Below are 24,458 nucleotides of genomic sequence, written 5' to 3' on the forward strand. Positions count from 1 at the left end.
GCCAGGGGCCTTGCAAATCTCCACGGATCTACTCCCCCCATCTGGTCCATAAACCCCCTAAGCACCTTGGCCGCAGCCGGCATCTTCCCCGTCCTAGATCTGGAACGATCTAATGCTGGGTCCAACACCGTGTTGAAATCCCCCCCCATTATCAAGCTTCCTACCTCCAGATCCTGAATCCACCCCAACATGCGCTTCATGAATCCAGCATCATCCCAGTTCGGGGCGTATACGTTTACCAATACCACCCATGCCCCCTGCAACCTACCGCTCACCATCACGTATCGACCTCCATTGTCCACTACAATATTCTTGGCCTCAAATGACACCCGCTTCCCCACCAGTATTGCCACCCCTCTGTTCTTCGCATCCAGCCCCAAATGGAATACCTGTCCTACCCATCCCTTTCTTAACCTGACCTGGTCTGCCACCTTCAAATGTGTCTCCTGAAGCATGACCACGTCTGCCTTCAGTCCCTTTAAGTGCGCGAACACTCGGGCCCTCTTAACCGGCCCATTGGGGGGCTTCCCGCCCCCCCCCCCCCCCGCTGCCCACCCCGACCACCTCTTCTGTTTCCAGTTCCCCCTCGGCCAATGCAGCAGCAACCCTATTCCCCCCCTCTCCTCCCCCCCCCCCCCCGCTAGATCCGTATCTAGCTCTTTTGCTCCCCCCATAACACTCCCGTAAGCCAGCTGACTCATGCTGACCCCGGCCTCCCCCGCCATCCCATTGACCCCCCCAGTGTGGGAATCCCCCCTTCCCCTCCTCCCTAGCAATCAGTGCGCGCTCCTCCATCACCCCCCCCTCCGTCCTTCCCTAGCGCGGGAAAAAGCCTGCGCTTTCCTGAGCCAGCCCCGCCCCCTCTGGCGCAGCTCCTGTTGCGGCCTTATCCCAATTCCCCCATCCCCGGGCCTCCCCTCCCTCCAGCACCGGCGCCCACACTCTCTCACAGTCTCCCCATCAGATCCCTTCCCCCACCCCCATCCATCACCCAACCCGCGGAACATTCCCTATGCATAGTTAAAACCCTGTATACAACCAACATGCCCCCCACACCCACAAACCCTCAGTTTGAGTCCAACTTTTCAGTTTGTATAAAGGTCCAAGCCTCCTCAGGCGTTTCAAAGTAGTGGTGTCGATCCTGAAATGTGACCCACAATCGCGCTGGCTGCAGCATTCCGAACCTCACCCCCTTCCTGTGCAGCACCGCCTTGGCCCGATTAAAGCCAGCTCTCTTCTTTGCCACCTCAGTACTCCAGTCCTGGTAGATTCGGATCACCGTATTCTCCCGCCTGCTGCTCCGCTCTTTCTTGGCCCATCTCAAGACACACTCTCTATCCACGAAACGTTGAAACCTCACCACTACCGCCCTCGGCGGCTCATTGGCCTTGGGTCTCCTCGCCAGGACCCGATGAGCCCCATCTTGCTCCAGGGGACTCGGAGAGGCCCCCGCACCCATCAGCGAGTTGAGCATCGTGTTCACATATACCCCGGCATCGGCCCCCTCCACCCCTTCAGGGAGACCCAGAATCCGAAGATACTTTCTCCTCGACCTGTTCTCCAGGTCCTCGAATCTTTCCGCCCACCTCTTGTGCAGCGCCTCGTGCGCCTCCGTCTTCACCGCCAGGCCCAAGATCTCATCCTCGTTCTCTGCGGCTTTTTCCCCCACCTCCCGGATCTCCGCCCCGTGGGCCTTCTGGGTCTCCTTCAGCCCCTCGATCGCCGTCAGCAGAGGCGCCAGCACCTCCTCCACGCAGCGCCTGAGAAGCTCCTGCTGCTCCGGCCCCCATGCCGCTCGCTCTCCGCCCTCCGCCATCTTGTTTTTTTCTCCCTCGCTCCTTTTCGCTGCTCCAAAACCGCTTTTTTGACCGTTCCACTCCTGGTCCACTCCATATACTATGGAGGGGGGACCTTGCTCTCACCTTCCCAAACAGGAAGTCATTGAAAAATTGCCTTCTGGAGAGCCCAAAAGTTTGTTTTAGCGGGAGCCGCCGAAATGTGCGGCTTAGCTCCGCATAGCCGCAACCGGAAGTCGGCACATGACTATCTCAATGGCCTCTTTCAAGTCTAAATTGGGTGCTGCCAGTAATTTGTTTTGGGTTGTGATGTTGCTAATTCCACCCACCAGCCTATCAGGGCAGCACGGTAGCACAGTGCTTAGCACTGTTGCTTCACAGCGCCAGGGTCCCAGGTTCGATTCCCAGCTTGGGTCACTGCCTGTGCGGAGTCTGCACGTTCTCCCCGTGTGTGCGTGGGTTTCCTCCGGGTGCTCCGGTTTCCTCCCACAAGTCCCGGAAGACGTGTTTGTTAGGTAATTTGGACATTCTGAATTCTCCCTCTGTGTACCCGAACAGGCGCCGGAATGTGGCGACTCGGGGCTTTTCACAGTAACCTCATTGCAGTGTTAATGTCGCCTACTTGTGACAATAAAGATTATTATTATCACGTAGCATCTCGTTCAGTGATGGGCCAAATTCGAAGAACTGTGCCAGCTTCCGCAATCTACTCAGGAATTCTGTAACGGACTCCCCCGGGATTCTCCCAGCCGTATTAAAACGGTAACGATAGAGGACAATTGGCAGCTTTGGGTCATAATGGTTCTGCACCAGGTCCACAAGCTTGTAAAAAGTTTTAGCGTCAGGGCCACTGGGTAAGTTTAAACATCGGGGTCCCGCATGCAGTCAAGAGGATTACCTTCTACTTCTCATCCCCTTCAATGCTGCTCATGTGAAAGAAATAACGTATGCGCTCAACATACTGGACCCAGTCTTCTACGTTTGCATCGTACGCCTCGAGTTTGCATTTCTGGGTTCTGTTTCCCCACCGGAGCTGTTTTCTCTGTTGTAAAGGCTGTCTGGAATCCCATCCTTGTCGCCAATGTAATAATTCTCTCTAAATGTCAGAAAGACCAAGGAACTGATCATCGACTTCAGGAAGCGTAGCACGACACACACTCCCGTCTGCATCAATGGGAAGTGGAGATGGCCGATAGCTTTAAGTTCCTGGGGGTCACCATCACCAAAAATCTGTCCTGGTCCACTCACGTTGATGCAACAGTCAAGAAAGCCCAACAACGTCGCTACTTCCTACGGAAGCTAAAGTAATTTGGCATGTCTGCACCGACTCTCTCAAACTTCTACAGATGTGCGATAGAGAGCATCCTATCCGGCTGCATCACAGCTTGGTATGGCAACTGCTCGGCCCAAGATCGCAAGAAACTGCGGAGTGTGGTGAACTCATCACACAAGCTTGCCATCCTCACATTGATTCTGTCTACACCTCCCACTGCCTCAGGAAGGCAGACAGCATTATCAGAGACCCCTCCCACTCAGGCTTTGCCTTCTTCCAGATCCTTCCATCAGGTAGAAGGTACAGAAGTCTGAAGACCCGCACATCCAGACATAGGAACAGCTTCTTCCCCACAGCTACAAGACTCCTCAACGACTCCCCCTCGGACTGATCTGTTCCCTGTAAGAACACTATTCACGATGCCCTATGCTGCTCTTGCTCATGATGTGGAGATGCCAGCGTTGGACTGGGGTGAGCACAGTAAGAAGTCTTACAACACCAGGTGATGCACAATCAATAACTCTCGAGACAAGGGGAGTAATATCTAATTGGCTTTAATCAGCTAGAACTGTACCCAGCAGCTTCGATACAGAAAGTGAAGGCTGCTGGGACGGCATGGGTTCTTATACCCCGCCTCTCAGGGCGGAGCTATGTACGTTAGCCAATGGTAGACTCCTAGGTCTAGCCAATGGTCATTCACCTCTCAGGTACTGCAATACCTGGTATTACCACACCAGGTTTAAAGTCCAACAGGTTTGTTTCAAATCACTAGCTTTCAGAGAGCAGCTCCTTCCTCATTCACCTGCGGAGGGGGTGGGGTGGGGTTGGGGGGGGGGGGGGGGGTGGGCACAGAGGCCCCCTGTCCGGTTGGTTACAAATAATGTGAGGGGGTTAAATGGTTCAGTTCAAAGGTCCCGGGTATTTGCCCAACAGAAAAGTTTGAGGGCTGATGTGTTCTTTCTACAGCAGACCCATTTGAGATTTAGGGATCAAACAAGGCTGCAGAAAGGATGAGTGAGGCGGCACGGTGGCACAGTGGTTAGCACTGCTGCTTCACAGCTCCAGGCCCCCAGGTTCGATTCCTGCTCGGGTCACTGTCTGTGCGGAGTCTGCACATCCTCCCCGTGTCTGCGTGGGTTTCCTCCGGGTGCTCCGGTTTCCTCCCACAGTCCAAAGATGTGCAGGTTAGGTGGGTGGGCTATGCTACACTGCCTTTAGTGTCCAAAAAGGTTCGCTGGGGTTACGGGGATAGGGTGGAGGTGTGGGGATAGGGTGGAGGTGTGGGGATAGGGTGGAGGTGTGGGCTTAAGCAGGGTGCTCTTTCCAAGGGCCGGTGCAGACTCGATGGGCCAAATGGCCTCCTTCTGCACTGTAAATTCTATGATTCTATTTGTGTTTTGATGCTGAGACACAGGGAATCGCTGGGTGTTGATTAACAAGAGGGTGTTTTTTTCCGTGGTTATTATGGTGGACTCCCGGCAGAGATATGGGGCTGGATTCTCTGTTTTGGGGACTATGTCCCCACGCCAGCGTAAAACTGGTGCAAAACGGCCGATTCGCCGTTTTGCTGGGGGCTAGCAGGGAGGCAAGCTTAGAGCTCGCAGCTCCAGCTGCCGAAACGGCCCTGAGCATTTCCCGATCCGTGGCCGCGCATGCGCTTGGCGGCGGCTGCAGTGGTCGTGCCGCGCTTATGGCGGACACAGCCCGCGGACCCAGACTGCAGAAATAGTACCCCCCTTCGGCCGCTCGTGCGTCCCGGACCGCCCACCCACAGTGCCCCCAGCCCCGAATGAAGCCCCCCTGCCCGTGGATTGGCCCTCTCCCGACTGTGGTGGTGCCGGACTGATCTGCAGCCGCCACGCCAAGTTCACGACGGGTGAGACCACACGTGTCCCACGCCGTCGGGAACTCGGCCGGTCGGAGACGGAGCATCGTGGAGCGGGTCTCAGGCAATGGCCTGAGGCCGTGGATACTTGGCGCAGCGTACTCCGAGAATACGCCGCTTTTCAGGGGGCAGAGCATCGCAAAAGCGACACCGCCCCCTCGCCGAATGCGATTTTGGCGTCGGGGAGCAGAGTATCCAGCCCATAGAATAGTTAGTGGGTAGTTCGTGTGGTGTTAGCGGGCACGCAGGTGGTTTTGGTCAACATGTATGCACGAATTTGGATGACACGGAATTTATTAAGAGGGTGCTGGGTGCTATTCCCGATCACAACTTGCATCAGCTAATTATGGGGGAGAACTTCAATTGTGTTTTAGACCCGAGGTTGGACAGGTCAAGTCCCAAGTCCTTCACGGCATTGAGGGTGGCAAAGGAAGTGTCGAAAATCATGGCGGGGGGCAGACCCATGGAGATTGAGGTGTCTGAGTGATAGAGTTTTCTATTATCGGATTATCGGATCCACATTAAGTGGATCTGCTGCTGGAGCTGGGCCGCTCTCAGCGACCCCGTGGAGGTTGGATACGCCATTGCTTGTTGGGAAGGGATTTTCTGAGTGTGTATCCCTGTGACGGTCACAAAGAGTCCAGAACACACTTGTAGAATCGTGAGAAAGTAACAGCTCTGGCGGCTCCCCATGGTCCGCACCATCACGTCGACACCCTCGGTGATGCTCCTCAGTGACTGGGACAAGCTGGCGCAGCGCCTCAGCAATGCCCATCTGAGAGCGGGACATGTTCCTTAGAACCTCATCAAGGTCGGCCTGGTGCTGGTGACATCCCCCAGTGAGTCGGACATTCAGCCAAGACCCTCAGGCACGGCCGTCACCGACTGCGCGACTCCTTGAACACCTTTACTCACGGTGCTGGCATCGTGCCCCAGGCTCTCCACTGTGGTGGCCACCCTGGCAGCGTTGGCCTCGGTGCCACTCATTGCCACCGCCATCTCCTGCGGCCATAGCCTCTGGGACTCCTCCAAGCTGTTATGGATCTGCTGGATAACACTGACATCTCCCTCTGAACGTCCCTATCATCTCCATCAGCTCCGGGTGTACCTCTTCCACAGGCTCAGCATATTACTGGGAACCAGCTGGGTCCTGGGATCCAGCAGACCTCTGACTGCTGTCTGGCCTGGGGGTTCCTGCCTCCACCTGATGTGCATCAGCAGCAGCTGTGTGGTGCCCCGGAAGCCTGTCCTCTAACACTCACCTGCTGAAGGAGCAGAGCTCCGAAAGCTTGTGATTCCAAATAAACCTGTTGGACTTCAACCTGGCGTTGTAAGACTTCTCACTAAGATTTCCCACCGAGGTGTGTGTACCTGCGCTGGTGGAGGGTGGGGGTGATAGCTGTGCCACGACCGCGGTGGCATCCTCGGACTCTCCTCTGAGGTGTTCTCCTCGGAGTCAGGAGAGGGGACCACCCGGGGTGGCTCGGCTCCGATGGCTGGAACCTGCGGGAGATTGGACACGTGTTCAGTGGGAGGGATGGGTCAGTCAGTAAGACAATTACAGCTCACGTTTGACAGGTCCCCTGGGTGGAGTCCGGTGGATCCTCACCTCTGCGGCGTCCACCAGCCTCCGCATGGCTGACCGATCTGTCCTCGGCTACACCGGTCACCTCCAGGGCCCACTCCTCGAAGGACGTGAGAATTCTTATTTCTGGCACTCCTCCGCCCGCCTGGACCCTCGCCCGCCGATTGTGGGAGGGCTTTTCCTGAGGAGACACAGAGAGGGCGTCGTTAGCCACACGCGTGGTTCACAGTGATGGGAGAGGGGATGTGAAGGTGGGATTGGGGGGTTGGGGGATGAGGGGAAGAAGGGGTGAGGGAGGGATGGGAAGTCATTTGGAGAGTTGAGGGGTGGAGGCTCCCGTGGGGTGGAAAGGTCTCGGGGGGGGGGGGGGGGGGGAGCGTTGGTGCCTTCTCACTCTCACTGCCCCGTTTAGGTCATTGACCTTCCTGCACTGCTGGCCCGTCCTCTTGTCCATACTATTTCAACTTGCGGCTGCCGCCAACTCATCCCAGGCAGCACTGGCTGTCCTGTGGCTAATCTTCCTGGACCCTCCGGGGAACAGGACATCCCTCCTGGCCTTCACCACGTCCAGGGGCCTTCCCATGTCAGCGTCCCCAAATCTTGGAGCCCGTCTCCTGGTCGCCATTGTTGCGAGCTGGCTGGGGTTGGCTGAGCAAGTGCAGTTTAAGTGCTGTTCGGCCTTGTTAGCGGGGGGCTGGCGAGCGCGGTGCCGGTGAATCGGCTGGCGAGCCGTTATTTACGGTGAGAAGCCCGTGAGGCCTCGTTAAACGGACCAGTTAACATTGAATGCATTTCCGGCCTCGCTGGGCGGAGCACCAGGAAGCTCGCAGTAATTCCCGCTCGCTACCACACTTCGAAATGTTTCTGGAGAATTACACCTGAAGTATAATTACTAAATTTGCTGATAACACAAAGGTGGGTAGGAGGGTTTGTTGTGAAGAGGACATCAGGCAGAAGGCTGTAAATGAGTGGCCAAAAATCTGGCAGGTGGAGTGTAAGGTGAGAAAATGTGAACTTGTCCACTTTGGCAGCGAGAATAAAAAGAAATATGTTGTTAGAAAGGAGGGAAATCTACCGTACAGAGGGATCTGGATGTCCTAGTGCATGAATCACAAAACATTAGTATTCAGGGACAAGGGAGGGAAATGAAATGTTGGTAGATATTGCAATGGGAAGCAAGTATGAAAATAGAAACGTTTTGTTACAGTTGTACAGGCCATTGGTGAGACCACATCTGGAATACTGTGTATAATGTTCACACGACTGATCCCTGGGCTGAGGGGGACAGGTTTGGCCTGTATTTTTTGGTGTTTAGAAGAACAGGAGGTGGGACTTATTATGAAGGACACGATTAAAAAAATAAGATTCTCCGACCCGGCGGTGGCTTCACCATTTTCGGGCGCCGGCGGGATCGCCGCCACGCCGGTCGGGGGCCGTTGGCAGCGCCACCCCGCCCCCCGGCGATTCTCCAGGCCCCGATGGGCCGAGTGGCCGACGTGGTTGGCCGAGTCCCGCCGGCGTGGATTACTCACCTCCCACGCGGCGGGCTGGTTCCGTGGGGGCCTACTTTACTCCGCGCCGGGCCCTTGTAGGGCTCCGCCATATTGCCCGGGGGCCGGCGCGGAGAAGGCAACCCGCGCACATGCGCCGAATCACGTCGGTCGTTCCGCGCATGCGCGAAAATACGCCGGCCATTCTGCGCATGCGCGAACTCGCGCGGGCCGTCCCGCGCCGGCTGGAGCTGCGGGAACCACTCCGGCGCCAACCGAGCCCCCTAGGAAGAGGCAAATTCATCACTTTCGGGGGCCGTTGACGCCGGAGTCGTCCGCTCCGGTTTTCACGCTGGCGTGGGGACATAGCCTCATATTTAGAGAATCCCACGCAAGGCGTCTCCCATTTATTTTTTGAAAATAATTTTTATTAAAGTTTTCACAAAATATCAACAACAAAATGTAAAAGGAGCCCAGTAGAATTAAATACAAAACCAAACAAAACAACCCCCGTGCCCCCCCTCCCCCTATACATAAATAATAAATTAACACCCCGAATTAACACATAGCAAATATATACACCCCCTCAGATCCCCTAGTATAGACAAACAAAAATAAAATAGAACACCCCCCCCGGGTTGCTGCTGCTGACCATTGTCTATCGTTCTGCCAGAAAGTCTAAGAACGGTTGCCACCGCCTAAAGAACCCTTGTACCGATCCTCTCAAGGCGAATTTCACCCTCTCCAATTTAATGAACCCTGCCATATCGCTGATCCAGGATTCCACGCTCGGGGGCCTCGCAGCCTTCCACTGAAGAAGAATCCTTCGCCGGGCTACCAGGGACGCAAAGGCCAGAATTCCGGCCTCTTTCGCCTCCTGCACTCCCGGCTCCTCTGCCACCCCAAATATTGTTAGCCCCCAGCCCGGTTTGACCCTGGATCCTACCACCCTCGACACCGTCCTCGCTACGCCCTTCCAAAATTCCTCCAGCCCAGAACATATGGGTGTGATTTGCTGGGCTCCCTGAGCACCTAACACACCTGTCTCACCCCCAAAAAAACGGCTCATCCTTGTCCCGGTCATGTTTGCCCTGTGCAGCACCTTAAACTGTATGAGGCTGAGCCTTGCGCACGAAGAGGAATAGTTCACCCTCCCAAGGACATCAGACCACGTCCCCTCCTCAATCTCCTCCCCCAACTCCTCCTCCAACTTACCTTTCAGCTCCTCCACCGAGGCCTCCTCCTCCTCCTGCATCACCTGGCATGTTGCCGAGATCTTCCCCTCTCCAACCCACCCCCCCGAGAGCACCCTGTCCAGTACCGTGCGTGGCAGCAGCAGCGGGAATTCCACCACTTGCCGCCTGGCAAACGCCCTTACCTGTAGATACCTAAAGGTGTTCCCCAGGGGGAACCCGTACTTCTCCTCTAGCTCACCCAGGCTCGCGAACTTCCCATCCACAAACAGGTCCCCCAACCTTCTTATCCCTGCCCTGTGCTACCCTGAAAACCCTCCATCTAGTCTCCCTGGGACAAACCGATGGTTCCCCCGTATCGGGGTCCACACCGAGGCCCCCACTTCCCCCCTGTGCCGCCTCCATTGCCCCCATATTTTGAGGGTAGCCGCCACCACCGGGCTCGTGGTGTACCTCATTGGAGGCAGCGGCAGCGGCGCCATTGCCAGCGCCCCCAGACTTGTACCCTCACAGGACGCTCACATTGAGCGTCTCCAACCTCTTCAATGCCGCCCCCTCCTCCTCCATCACCCATCGCCGCATTGGCGGCCCAGTAGTACCCACAGAGGTTGGGCAGCGCCAGCCCCCCCCCCCCCCCCCCCCATCCCTACTCCGCTCCAGGAACACCCTTCTCACCCTCGGAGTCCCTCGCGCCCACACAAACCCCGTTATGCTCCTGTTGACCCGCCTAAAGAAGGCCTTCGGGATAAGAATGGGGAGGCACTGGAACAGGAACAAAAACCTTGGGCGCACTGACATCTTGACTGACTGTACCCTACCCGCCAGGGACAGCGGCAACGCGTCCCACCTCTTATTCTCCTCCTCCATTTGCTCCACCAGCCTCGTGAAATTAAGTCTATGCAGGGCCCCCCCCAGCTCCTAGCCACCTGGACCCCCAAATACCTGAAGTTCCTCTACGCCCTTTTCAGTGGGAGCACATCAATACCCCTCTCCTGGTCCCCTGGGTGAACCACGAACAACTCGCTCTTCCCCATGTTGAGCTTGTACCCTGAGAAATCCCCGAACTCCCTGAGGATCCTCATTACCTCCGGCATTCCCCCCACCGGATCCGCCACATACAGCAGCAGGTCGTCTGCATAGAGCGACACCCTATGCTCCTCCCCACCCCGCACCAACTCCCTCCAGCTCCTCGACTCTCTCAGTGCCATAGCCAGGGTTTCAATCGCCAGTGCGAAGAGCAGGGGGGACAGGGGACACCCATGCATTGTCTCTTGATGCAACCGAAAGTACTCAGACCTCCTCTTGTTCATGGCCACACTTGCCATCGGGACCTCGTACAACATCCTAACTCACCTGACGAACCCCTCCCCAAACCCAAACCTCTTCAGCACCTCCCACAAGTACCCCCACTCTACCCTATCGAAGGCTTTCTCAGCGTCCATCGCCACCACTATCTCCGCCTCCCCCTCCCTCGCCGGCATCATGATAACGTTCAGGAGCCTCCGCACATTCGCGTTCAACTGCCTCCCCTTCACAAACCCCGTCTGGTCTTCGTGGATAACCTGCGGCACCCAATCCTCAATCCTCGTGGCTAAGACCTTCGCCAGCACCTTGGCATCTACATTTAGCAAGGAAATCGGTCTGTAAGACCCACACTGCAGAGGATCCTTGCCCCGCTTCAGGATCAAGGAGATCAGTGCCCGGGACATCGTCAGGGGCAAAGCCCCCCCCATCCCATGCCTCATTGAAGGTCCTAACTAGCAACGGGCCCAACAGGTCCACATATTTTTTGTAGAATTCGACCGGGAAACCATCCGGCCCCGGTGCCTTCCCCGCCTGCATGCTCCCTATCCCTTTGGCCAGCTCCTCCAGCCCAATCAGGGCCCCTAATCCTGCCACCAGTCCCTCCTCCACCTTCGGGAACCTCAATTGGTCCAGAAAGTGGCCCATCCCTCCCTCCTCCAGTGGGAGCTCGGACCGATACAGTTCCTCATAAAAGTCCCTAAAGACCCCATTGATGCCAACCCCACTCCGCACCACACTCCCTCCCCTATCCTTAACTTCACCGATCTCCCTAGCTGCGTCCCTTTTCCGAAGCTGATGCGCCAGCATCTGACTTGCCTTTTCCCCATATTCATAAACTGCCGCTTGGGCCTTCGTCCACTGCGCCTCCGCCTTCCTGGTGGTCAACAGGTCGAATTCGGCGTGGAGGCTACGCCTCTCCCTCAACAGTCCCTCCTCTGGCACCTCCACATACCTCCTGTCTGCCCTCACCATCTCCCCCACCAGCCTCTCCCTCTCCCTCTGCTCCCTCCTCTCCTTGTGGGCCCTAATGGAGATCAGCTCTCCCCTAACCACCGCCTTCAGCGCCTCCCAGACCATACCCACTCGGACCTCCCCGTTATCATTGGCCTCCAGGTATCTCTCTATGCTTCCTCGGACCCGCTCACTCACCTCCTCGTCCGCCAACAGCCCCACCTCTAGGCGCCACAACGGGCGCTGGTCCCGCTCCTCCCCAGCCCTAGGTCTACCCAATGCGGGGCGTGATCCGAAATGGCTATCGCCGAGTACTCGGTATCCTCTACCCTTGCTATCAGCGCCCTGCTCATAATAAAAAAGTCAATCCGGGATTAGGCCTTATGAACGTGCGAGAAGAATGAAAATTCCCTAGCCCCCGGCCTTGCAAATCTCCAAGGGTCCACCCCGCCCATCTGGTCCATAAACCCCCTCAGCACTTTAGCCGCCGCCGGCCTCCTACCCGTCCTAGACCTGGAGCGATCCAGTGCCGGATCCAACACCGTGTCCCCCCCCCCCCATTATCAGGCCCCCCCGCTTCCAAGTCCGGGATCCGACCCAACATGCGCCGCATAAAACCCGCATCGTCCCAGTTCGGGGCGTACACGTTGACCAGCTTCACCCTCTCCCCTACAGCTTACCACTTACCATTACGTACCTGCCGCCATTGTCTGTCACAATGCTCGACGCCTCGAACGACACCCTCTTTCCCACCAAGATCGCGGCGTCTCCCATTTTTGATGGAGATGTGGAATTCTCTTCCCCAGCAAACACGGAGGCACGGTCATTGAATATTTTTAAGGTTGAGCTCGATAAATTCTTGTTTAACGAGGGGGTCAAAGGCTATCGGGGGGGGGGGGAACAGGAAAGTAGAGTCGGGATGACGATTAGATCTGCCACAATCTTATCAAATGGAGAAGCAAGCTCGAGGGGCAAGATTGCCCATTCCTGCTCCATATTCATATCCATCACAAACAGACTTTGAAAGAAGATTAAAAATGAAGTTATAAAAATCTGGCGACTGATCACCATGGAGAAATGTAACAACATTCCATTAGTTTTTCAGCACCAGGTCAGTCACTCAGCAGTGGTTAGTACTCAGATCACCTGTTAAGAACCCAGTTCATAATAATAATAATCGCTTATTGTCACAAGTAGGCTTCAATGAAGTTACTGTGAAAAGCCCCTAGTCGCCACATTCCGGCGCCTGTTCGGGGAGGCTGGTACGGGAATTGAACCCGTGCTGCTGGCCTTGTCCTGCATTACAAGCCAGCTATTTAGCCCACTGTGCAAAACCTGAGTTAAACCTCAGTGAACAAGACTTAATTTTATGTGGCACTTTGACAATGGGGGAAACAGAAATAGGGAAGTTCTTATCTTGTGTTCATCGTCAGTTGCAAGATTAATTGCATCTTCTAACGTTCTCAGCTCTCCTCTTACCATTATTTACTGGCGCAACATTAAAAAGGCCTTTCCAGTGAAAGAGAGCATGTCTTTTTTCACATTTTATACTTCAAAGGTGATCCATTTTCTTCCATCAAAATGTTCACATAAATCCTCCACCAATCACCTTGCCTCAATTGTCCTCTTGTCTCCTTTTGGATTTAGTGGGTGGTTGTGTAATCACACGAGGGAGATACGTCGATGGGCTGTGATGAAGTGGGGGGGAGTGGGGGGAGGCTAGTGTGGAAGGTTGGGCTGAAGGGCCTGTTTCTGTGCTGTAAATTCTCTGAGTGGGATTTTACAGTCCCTTCCACTGGCCAGAACCTCTCGTCCCACCGAAGTCAATGGACCTTCGCGCTGACCCTAGCTCTTGGGTTTGAAGAACAAAGAACAAGACAGCACAGGAACAGGCCCTTCAGCCTTCCAAGCCTGTACCACCGGAATTGGATCCTGGATCACAAAATAAACTTGCCGGTAGTTTCATTCTGTATTTATTGCTGTGTTTATATCAGACACTTCTGCCTAACTATGTTCACTGTCACAGGTGATATATTACCTTGTAAAGCAACCAGGATTATTTTGCAGTAATGTGTCTTTTACGCCACATGGTGGCACCGAGACGGGTTGGGGGGAGGGGGGGGGGGGGGGGGGGGGGCCACAGGGCAAGGGGCACACGCCGCAGTACGATTTGCAAACTAGTGAAGTTTGTTAATACAGCACACCACAAAGATTACACACTTCTCCATTTACTTTGCTGATTTCATTGCCTCCTCCCCCTCTTGTCACGAATGTTCCAGAAAAGAGGCTGTTACTAATCTTCTGCACACACAACCCTTTGCCCAGTTTCACATTTGGTTCTGATTTAGCAGCTGCCTGGTTGTAGGAGGAAGTAGAAGTGTTTGGCTGTACAGGAAAAGGGGAATTCCAGCCTGTGCTTTGTTCAAAGGGCTGGCTGAAAAATGGGACTGTTAAAGGCACTTATCTCAATCTTCGTACTTTCGCACACTGTGGGCAGCCTGACAGAGTTTTCTTTCAAAGGTAAGCAAGTTTTTTATTTGAACAACACGGTACACTGATATCTGTTTGTTCCATTCAACCTCGGGGGAGCTGGTTACATCTGTGCAACAGGGGAGATTTTGATCATCAGAGCTGTTACGATCTGTTTGGGAGGACAAGATTGAGAAGTAACTTTCACAAAGTGGATTTGATAAATACTTGAAAAAGCAAACATTTTCTGGGCTCTGAGGAAGGAGATGGGGAGTGGGACTAATTGGATAGTTCTTCCACACAATCAGCTTCAGGCAGGAGGACCTAAGTGACTCCCTTCTGTGTGTGCTCTTCCATTATTTGATTTTAAACTCAGACACTGTTGCAACCATGCAGGCATCTAGCTTGGATCCAAGGTTGCAAAACATTGAGAATTTGCATAAGTCTCAATGGCCTCACCGTTTCTTCCCCTTCTGAAAATGCTGGCTGCTATTGAGGGAAGTTCCACCAGCGACAGCTAGTCACCAGTTCCTGCACCTAGGCTGTGAATTCAGAGTTTCCATTACAATGGACCTCCTGCCACCTGTGCACACACACACCATTTTTCCATGTTGTTTCTGGTAATAGTACAAAATGACAGACTGGGATTGTTGGAATTCTTGTTAAAAAATAAATTCAGAGCACCCAATTCTTTTTTTCTCAATTAAAAGGCAATTTATTGTGGCCAATTCACCCACCCTGCACATCTTTGGTGTGTGGGGGTGAGACCCACGCAGGCACGGGGAGAATGTGCAAACTCCACACGGACCGTGACCCGGGGCCAGGATCGAACCTGGGACCTCGGCGCCATGAGGCAACAGTGCTAGCCACTGCGTTACCGTGCCACCCTCAGAGTTGTTGGAATTCAAGTGGTGGCTGAACCTCAGAGGTCATGGGTTCAAAGTTCAGCCCAGAAACCTGAGCAGATAATTGAGACTGACAATCCCGGTGAAGCACTGAAGGGCTGCCTCAAGTGGTGCCAACTTTCGGATAAGATGTTAAATCAAAGTTCCATCTACCCTCTTGGGTAAATGATCCCATGACACTATTTTGAAGAAGAGCAGGCGTTCTCCGTGATGTTCTGTCCAATGTTGAACCATCAACCAATATTAATTTTAAAAATGATTTGGTCATGAATAATAATCTTTATTGTCACAAGTAGGCTTACATTAACACTGCAATGAAGTTACTGTGAAAAGCCCCTCGTCGCCACATTCCGGTGCCTGTTCGGAATCACAGAGGGAGAATTCAGAATGTCCAATTCACCTAACAAGCACGTCTTTCAGGACTTGTGGGAGGAAACCGGAGCACCCGGAGGAAACCCACACAGACACGGGGAGAACGTGCAGACTCCGCATAGACGGTGATCCAAGCCGGGAATCGAACCTGGGAGCCTGGCGCTGTGGAGCAACAGGGCTAACCACTGTGCTACCGTGCCGCCCACATTATCACATTGCAGCTTGAGATCTTGCAAATTAGTGTCTCATTTCTTACATTATAGCAGTCAAAGTACTTCATTGGCTGTGAAAGATTTTGGGTTGTCCTGATGTTGTGAAGGCACTGTTTAAATGCAAGTTCGCTCTCTCTCTCGCTTGTGCCCACTTTCCTCCCAAAAACCAGGAATTAACAATTTCCTTCCCTATTTTGCCACTTTCTCTGTCTGTTACATATGCTCTGAAATGTGGTTATGTTTTTTTTTCACCCACACTGATAGTCTGATGTGGGAAAATTTGCATCTTGACAAATACATGAATAGGATGGGAATAGAGGGATACGGACCCCGGAAGTGTGGAAGATTTTAGTTTAGACGGGCAGCATGGTCGGCACAGGCTTGGAGGGCCGAAGGGCCCGTTCCTGTGCTGTACTTTTCTTTGTCCTTTGTTCTCTCATGGTTCCACCACTCTCCCCGTCCTAACACTCAACTGACTGAGCTCCGACCTCAGTGCTGTTTGACCTTCACTCTCTGTCTTTCTGTTGCAATAGAGCAGAGGTCTGAAACTACTCGGTTGCAGGAACATAGTGGGGAGTAATAAGCGAAGTGTCATGGAGATCAGTGCTGCAGCCTCAACTATCATCTTGCTTTGAATGAAAGGACCAAATGTATGGCTGCTAAATGTGCTGGTGACACAAAGGGTAGATAGGAAAGTAAGTTGAGAAGAGGACATAAGGAGTCGCAAAGGAATCTGGATAAGTTAAGTGAATGGACAGATGGAGTATAATCTGGGAAAATGGGAACTTGTTATTGGCAGAATGGATAGGAAAGCAGAATATTATTTGAATAGAGAGAGATTTCAGAACTCAGTGGTATAGAGAAGGTCCACATGATGGATATCTGGGATGAAGGGATTTTCTTATGAGGAAAGGTTGGGGCTGCATCCATTGCAATTCAGAAGAGGTGATCTTATTGAACCGTATAAGATTCTGAGGGGACTTGACAAGGTGAAAGAATGTTTCCCTTTGTGGGAGAGGCTGGAACTGGGGGCTACAGTTTAAAAATTGAAGTCTCCCCCATTTAGGAGGGAAGAGAGGAAAAATGTTTCAGTCATTAGTCTGAGGAATTCTGTTTGCCGGAGAATGGTGGAGGGTGATTGAATATTTTTAAGGCTGAGTTAGGTGGACTTTTGGGTGGCAAGGAGGTCAAAGGGCGTTGGAGGTAGTCAGAAAAGTAGAGGCCTCAACCAGGTCAACCATGATATTAACAATAGGCGGAGCTGCCTCAAGGGGCAAAATGGCTACACCTGCTCCTAATTCATTTGTTCATACATTTTTAAAAGTCAATTTCAGGTAAATATTGAAGCCCTCTACTGACCCTATCACTCAGGGCGGTTCACATCTGTGGCCGCAATGGGAGACTACAGCCTACCGTTAAGATGCCATGGCGAGGCAGGGCAAAATTGGATTGTGTTGCCACAACCCTCATAATCTAGTAATCTCCTGCCACCATCTACTGGGAGATCCATAACATGAATGGTTACCAATTGGGACAGTATTGATTGGAAGAATATTGATTGGGATGAGGTAGTAGTAATTGGAACAACAAACTGACTACAGGACAAGAGAGGAGAAAATGGTAAAAATGTGCTCACCGAGGATAATTGTCTTGTTTATTTTCCAGAAATAAGTTTTTTCAAGGAATGGATGATCAAGGTAAATATTTATTTTCTGTTTTTTTGGGCAGTTTCTTCCTATTCGAATGACTTGTGTCTCCCTCGCTTTGAGACTTGTTCAATCTCATTGCACTAAGACACTGCTTCTATCTGATGACTTACTAACTCTCGTCCTGGATTCCAAGACTTGAAATCATAGCCCTTTGTTCTGAAATAATTAAGGTGGTTCTGGTGGGCAGGTAGATGTGAAACATCTCATGGCTTTATTGGAAGAACAAGGGGGTCCTCCCAGTCACCTGGCCAATGCTCCCCCACCCCAACCCCCCGGACACCCCAAAAAAAACATTAGCAAAAAAACCTTAGAGGTACCCAAGAAGATCTGTCTGTTTTAGATAAACTCTCCACTGAATCAATAACCAGAAGACACCAGTTCCATTGAATTGACTAAAGAACCAGAGGGAAGTGAGAATTGTTCTCACGCAGCAGGATGTTGTGAACTGGAATGTGTCACCTGAAAAGGCAGTGGGAGCAAATGCAAATGCAACTTTGAAAAGTGAATTGAATAAATACTTAAAGGGCAATAATTACAGGACCATGGGGAAAGAGCATGCGATGTGACTGATGGGACATTTCTTTCAAAGAGCTTACATAGGGATGATGACCCAACTGTCCTGTGCTGTAACATTCTAGGCTCTGGATTTCCCTCCCTAACCCTCTCCGCCTCACTACCTCTCAATCCTCCTTTAAGATGCTCCTTAAAACTTGTGTTATCGTAGCCTTGGGTTCTCGATGTGTTAGTCATGGGTAAGGACTTGCAAACAATTCTGGAGTCAAGGCTGTTGGTAAACTCTTATCTTTCATTGAACATTATACTACCTTTGTACAATACAAGGTTCTCCACAGAACTATCTCTCTCCATGCCCTGTGTCATGTGACCTTGAGTGATGATGATGTGGACTATGGCAATTCTGCCAGCAGGAGTTTCCGGTCTCGCCGTAAGTGACTCCAGCTGCAGATTCCCCGGGGGGCGCGACAGGCGGCCAGCAAATTGCCATTGATTTCAGCAGGACAGGAAGATCCCGTCAGTGGCCAATGGCAAGCTGCCTCCACCAGGGGGAAACCCACTGCGGGGGCGGGGTGGGAGGGGGGGGAAGATTCCGGCCTGTATGTTTACATATGTAACGCTAACCCTTTATGCTACAAAACTGCCTTTGTGACCAAGCGGTCGATCATGTATCTTCATATCTCCATATTTTATTTGCTAACTGCTCCCGTGAAGCACCTTGGGACAATTCACGACGTTGAAAGTCAGATGTAAATGCATAATGTTATTGTTGATTCCAAGTGATAATTTACTTACTTCCATTCTTTGCAAACAGCACAACAAAAACTATACCCCAGAAGAGTATGAGCACAGGCTACAGACCTTTATCCAGAAAAAAAGAAAGATTGAAGTTCACAACAGCGCTGGACATTCTTTTCAAAGTAAGTTTCACTCAAACAGTGTTACAGCTGCATTCTGGCATTTCCTCCTGTTGAGGCTTGAGCAGATCCATCGTTTTTTTAAATTAGGTATGGGTTATGGAACCAAGGGTTATGCTTGGTGTCCAGATACAGGTCAGTCATGATCTAATTGAGCGGTGCAACAGGCTGGAGGGGGGGAATGGCCCCTTCCTTTTTTGATGTTTGCAAATAGCCTGGAGAATACAAGTTTAAACAGAGAGAAACGGTAAACATAAAGGTTGAGATGTCAGGGAAAATAAGAACAGGAGGCAACAATTTAGCCCTTCAAGCAGGTGTAGTCATTCAAAGACATCGTGGCTGGGGCGGCACGGTGGCGCAGTGGTTAGCACTGCTGCCTCACGGTGCCGAGGTCCCAGGTTCAATCCCGGCTCTGGGTCACTGTCCGTGCGTAGTTTGCACATTCTCCCCGTGTCTGCCTGGGTCTCACCCCCACAAGCCAAAGATGTGCAGGGTGGGTGGATTGGCCACGCTAAATTGCCCCTTAATTGGAAAAATGAATTGGATACTCTAAATTTTTTTAAAAAGAGATTGTGGCTTATCTGCGCTCTAACTCCATGGGTGCGATCTACCGGCCCATGAAGTTAGAGGAGCGGGCCCTGGAGGTGACCGGTGTGGCCGAGGACAGGGCGGTCACCAACGCCCGAACAGGACCGCGACGTGGCTGGTAGATGCCAGGAGAAGCCTCCCGCGGGCTTCCCAACAGCCAGTGCGTCTTGCGAGATTTACCCGGACCTCGCGAGGCAGCACGATCAGGATCCCGGCCACAATGGGCATGGGCAAGCCGAGCGTCTAAGTAGAGTAGGTTTTAAACCTACTAAGGCGTATTCACCCGGGATCTACCGGCCTCTCAGCATCTAACGGCCTCCCCAGGGAGTCCCCAGCTGGCCTCGGTTCAATACTGGTCCACCAAATCGTAAACCAGCAGAACGCCACCCGGTGAGGGGGGGTGGGGGGGGGGGGGCTCCCGGGCCATCGGAGGCCCCTGGGTGGTCAAGGAGAATGCAGGGTGGCCCCCTGACCCTCGCCCTGGAATACGGGCACGTTGGCACTGCCATCCTGGTGATTTCCGCCCACCCCCGGCTCCCGTGAGAACACCGCAGAGGGGAGCTCCGAGGACACCACTGTATTCGCGGCACAGCGGGGCTCCAGGTCATCGGATTCCACACCCTGTAGTGCAGACACCTGCACATCACATTACCTGGACCGGACGCTAATCCCTTCCCCGATGCACACACCCACCCTCCGGTCACTGAAATATCCCTGGTTGAGCAGCCCCAGTGCCCTAGGCTCATTGCCTGGGAGTGAAGATGGCCACTCACCTCCTCGGGTCCCCACAGCAGCCCTTCACGTTTTTAAGAAGGTGTACTAAGGGGGTAGCATGGTGGTTAGCACTGTGGCTTCACAGCTCCAGGGTCCCAGGTTCGATTCCGGCTTGGGTCACTGTCTGTGTGGCGTCTGCACGTTCTCCCCGTGTGTGCATGGGTTTCCTCCGGGTGCTCCGGTTTCCTCCCACAGTCCAAAGATGTGCAGGTTACGTGGATTGGCCATGCTAAATTGCCCTTAGTGTTCAAAATTGCCCTTAGTGTTGGGTGGGGTTACTGGGTTATGGGGAGAGGGTGGAGATGTGGGCTTGGGTAGGGTGCTCTTTCCAAGAGCCGGTGCAGACTCGATGGGCCGAATGGCCTCCTTCTGCACGGTAAATTCTATGAAATCTAATCGGCGCCCGCCTGACCACTTGCTGGCGAGGCGGTTAGATCACGGGAGTCCGTTCAGTAGGCAGTCATTCCCGTTAATTGTATGGAGATGGCCTTAATGGTGGTTATTGGTTTCTCGCCACGCTCAGCCATGCCTGTCACCGACTGAGCCACGCCTTGGACACCTCCATTCATGCTGCCGACATCATGCACCAGGTTCTCCACTGCGGTCGCCACCCGAGAAGTGTTGTCCTCTGTGCCATGCATTGCTGCCGCTATCTCCTGTGCCCGTAGGCTCTGGGGCTCCTGCAATCGGCCATGGACCTGCTGGAGTGTCGCTGACATCCTAATATCACGGCTGCAACCTAGTGTCTACATCAGCTCCGGGTAAACCTGGTCCAGAGGATCAGCATTTGACTAGGACCCAGCTGGGTCCTGGGATCCAACAGATCTCCGACTGCTGTCTCGTCTGGGGGTCCCTGCCCCCACCTGATGTACATTGGCAGGTGTGTGGTGCTCACCAGAATGTGCCCCAGAAGCCTGTCCACTTCTGTCACCCACCAAGGTGAGTGTCTCTGCTGGTGAAGGGTAGGGATTACAGCTGTGCCACGAATGCGGTGGTCTCCTCGGAGATCCCCTCTGTGTTCTCATGGGAGGTGGGAGCAGGGTGGAACTGTGGGGTGCCCACCATGGGCCGGCACTGTGTGATGAGGATCCCGCAGGAGAATGGACATGGGGTCAGTGGGAGGGATAGCTCATTCGGCATGGCATTAAGAACTCACGTTTGTCAGGTCATCTGGGTGGGGCCCAGTGGAATTTCACCTCTACTCCGTAGGCCAACCTCTGTGACCATGACAGAGTGGTCCTCCTGAACTCCAGGACCCATTCCTCGTTTGGGTGTGAGGACTCTGATATCTGTCATCCCACCGCCCGGACACGGGACACAGAGGGGGCATCGTGAGCCACATGCTTCGTTCATCGTGGGGTGGGGGGAGTGGGGAGGACATGACGAGTATGGGTGGGCGGGGGGGGGGGGGAAGTAGGGGGATGAGGAGTAGGGGGGATTGGGAGTAGTGGGGGTGGAATTGGGTGGAGTGGGGTCAATGGGGACCTTGGGGGAGGGGAGGCGCGGGTGGCACTGCTGCACATGGGTGGGCTGGGGCAGGGAATGGTGCTGGGTAGGGATGTGCCAGGCGCATGTTCGGGGAGGGGTGTCGGGGTGGCGTGAGAGCTAATGTTAACCCATCAGTGCGGCCTAGTGGAGGTCTTTGATTTTCTTACGGCACTGGGTGCCGGTCCTCCTGGTGATGTCCACGAGCTGGCGGCCGCTGCCACTTCCTCCCAGGCTGCCCCGGCTGCCCTGTGGCTGACCCTCCGAACCCTGCGGGGAGACAGGGAGGGCATCCCGTCTGGTATTGACCATGTCCAGTAATTCTCTCCAGGTCAGCATCCCGGAATCATGGGGCTTGTCTCCTCGGTGGTATGGCTGCGAGCTGCGGGGGGGGTTTGCTCTGCCTTGTTAGCGGAGAGCGGGCGAGTGTGGTCCCAGCGAATCAGCCAGCATGACAGTCATTTGCGGTGTGAACCGCGTGGGCCTCTAAGTGGACCAATGTTTTATAGCGATGATGACCACGCCAGGCCGAGCGTCGGGGAGCTCACGGCTGTTCCTACTTGCTATCACGCTTAGAAATGTTTCCATTAAATCACGCCCCATGTATCTGGCCTTTCCCCATGTCCTTTAATTCCTTTGGTTAACAAAAATCCATCTACCTCAGATTTTGTTTACAACGGACATTGCATCACCTGTTTGCGAAAGGGAGATCCAAACTTCTACACCCCTCTTGTAGTGTTTCTGAATTTTGTTCTGATTTTTAGATGCCGTTCCCAGTCCTAGATTCCCCAACCAGTAAAACGAGTTTCTCACAGCAGACCTGAAGTAAATTATCTAATTATATTGATTCAGTAAGAAGTCTTACAACGCCAGGTTAAAGTTCAACAGGTTTGTTTCAAATCACTAGCTTTCAGAGCACTGCTCCTTCCTCAGGTGAGGAAGGAGCCTTCACCTGAGGCGGGGTCAGTGCTCCGAAAGCTAGTGATTTGAAACAAACCTGTTGGACTTTACCCTGGTGTTGTAAGACTTCTTACTGTGCTCACCCCAGTCCAATGCCGGCATCTCCACATTATATTTATTCAGGGTAGGAGCAATTGTAGTTGCTTTTGTGTAATCGTATTTCTGTTCAATTGACACTGGAACACAAGGGAATTTCACAGCCCTGTAACATGTGCATCAACAATATCTGATCTGGTATCTTAAGTGACTCGATGTGACATTTTGTTTTGTAATGCTCCTCTGAAGTGCCTTGCAGGGTTTCATTACATTAAAAGCACAGGTAAACAAATTTGCGATATGGGGGTTGTGAACATTGGTTTTGACAGTACCCGAAAATGTGAAAGGGACAGCGCAGTGACGCACAATTACCCAGAGAGGTATTTCAAGAATCTAATTTATTATTTTTGTTCATTCGCTCTACACAGTGGGACTCAACCAGTTTTCCGATTTGACCTTCAGTGAATTTAAGTCGCTGTATTTGCTGCAGAAACCACAGGTAACAGCCTCTCTCAGCTGGCCTTCGGCCCGAGTGTATGCTATCTCCCCTCGCTTTGTGCTGGACCTTCTGTGCATTCTGCTCGACCTCTGCACCCCTCACCTATAGTTTTCCATTCAAACTCTGTTGCCAAAAGTACACGGTCGAGGTTGATTGTGCACACATCCCCAAGGGTAAAAATGGCAGAACAAATAAGGAAGGCAGAGAGGATGGGGAACATCCAATGGGGCTTGGCATTGCCCTGTATGCAGTGATCTCTGTATATCAATATACATGATCAATGTATGTAAAACTAGTACAGTCAATTCAACACTAGATGTCTCACTATCAGATGGTACATAAAGGACTTTCCCGCTCTTTCTGGGAGCGTGTGCTTCAGGAGAGTCAACAGACAAGACATAGAATAACTAGAGAGAGAAGTTATTTCATTATTACGTTGTATAGTTAGTTAGTTATCTTTACTGTATTTTATTTCTTTTGCTCATTGAGTATTAAGTAAAAAGGACTCACAAATATTATTTATATTACTCAATAAATTAGTTAATCTTTACAAGAAGACTATTGTTCATTTCATCAACTCGGCTGGTTCAAAGAGGAATATACTATATTACACAAGGTAATATAACACTGTATACACTTTATTCCCAGCTCCTTGTGTGTCCATGCTGAGTTCTATCTCAGTGCCCTTGCTGACATTTTGATGGACTTGGCTAGCAACCATTCCACTCCAATGCAAACCCAATCCACTCCTTTGGTAATATCCCGTAACAGCCTCCCCGGAACAGGCGCCGGAATGTGGCGACTAGGGGCTTTTCACAGTAACTTCATTTGAAGCCTACTTGTGACAATAAACGATTTTCATTTCGTTCATTTCATTTGGTAGAGGGATTGAGTTTCGGAGACATGAGGTCATGTTGCAGCTGTACAAAACTCTGGTGCGGCTGCATTTGGAGTATTGCGTGCAGTTCTGGTCGCCGCATTATAGGAAGGATATGGAAGCATTGGAAAGGGTGCAGAGGGGATTTACCAGGATGTTGCCTGGTATGGAGGGAAGATCTTATGAGGAAAGGCTGAGGGACTTGAGGCTGTTTTCGTTAGAGAGAAGGTTAAGAGGTGACTTAATAGAGGCATACAAGATGATCAGAGGATTGGATAGGGTGGACAGTGAGAGCCTTTTTCCTCGGATGGTGATGGCTAGCACGAGGGGACATAGCTTTAAATTGAGGGGAGATAGTTATAGGACAGATGTCAGAGGTAGGTTCTTTACTCCGAGAATAGTAAGGGCGTGGAATGCCCTGCCTGCAACAGTAGTGGACTCGCCAACACTAAGGGCATTCAAATGGTCATTGGATAAACATATGGATGATAAGGGAATAGTGTAGATGGGTTTTAGAGTGGTTTCACAGGTCGGCGCAACATCGAGGGCCGAAGGACCTGACTGCGCTGTAATGTTCTATGTTCTGTGTTCAATGCTAAGCAGACCCTCAATGCAGATTGGTGCTATTTTTCCTGGAATGCTCTGCTGGGTGACTCTCTGTGTG

At 52.5% G+C, this 24,458-nt stretch overlaps 1 protein-coding gene across 1 annotated transcript in view; it reads left to right on the plus strand.

Moving 5' to 3' along the window:
* Positions 1–13,620: 13,620 nt before the first annotated feature.
* LOC140387380 (pro-cathepsin H-like) overlaps positions 13,621–24,458 on the plus strand; it is a 53,147-nt gene continuing 42,309 nt past the window's right edge. Inside the window, exons 1-4 of the mRNA XM_072470387.1 lie at positions 13,621–13,998; positions 17,102–17,133; positions 18,473–18,578; positions 22,847–22,917. Coding sequence (XP_072326488.1) covers positions 13,920–13,998; positions 17,102–17,133; positions 18,473–18,578; positions 22,847–22,917 — 288 coding nt within the window. The 5' untranslated portion in view covers positions 13,621–13,919. The remainder of the gene's footprint in view (positions 13,999–17,101; positions 17,134–18,472; positions 18,579–22,846; positions 22,918–24,458) is intronic.

This window comes from Scyliorhinus torazame, chromosome 12, assembly GCF_047496885.1.
Source record: "Scyliorhinus torazame isolate Kashiwa2021f chromosome 12, sScyTor2.1, whole genome shotgun sequence".
NCBI lineage: Eukaryota > Metazoa > Chordata > Chondrichthyes > Carcharhiniformes > Scyliorhinidae > Scyliorhinus > Scyliorhinus torazame.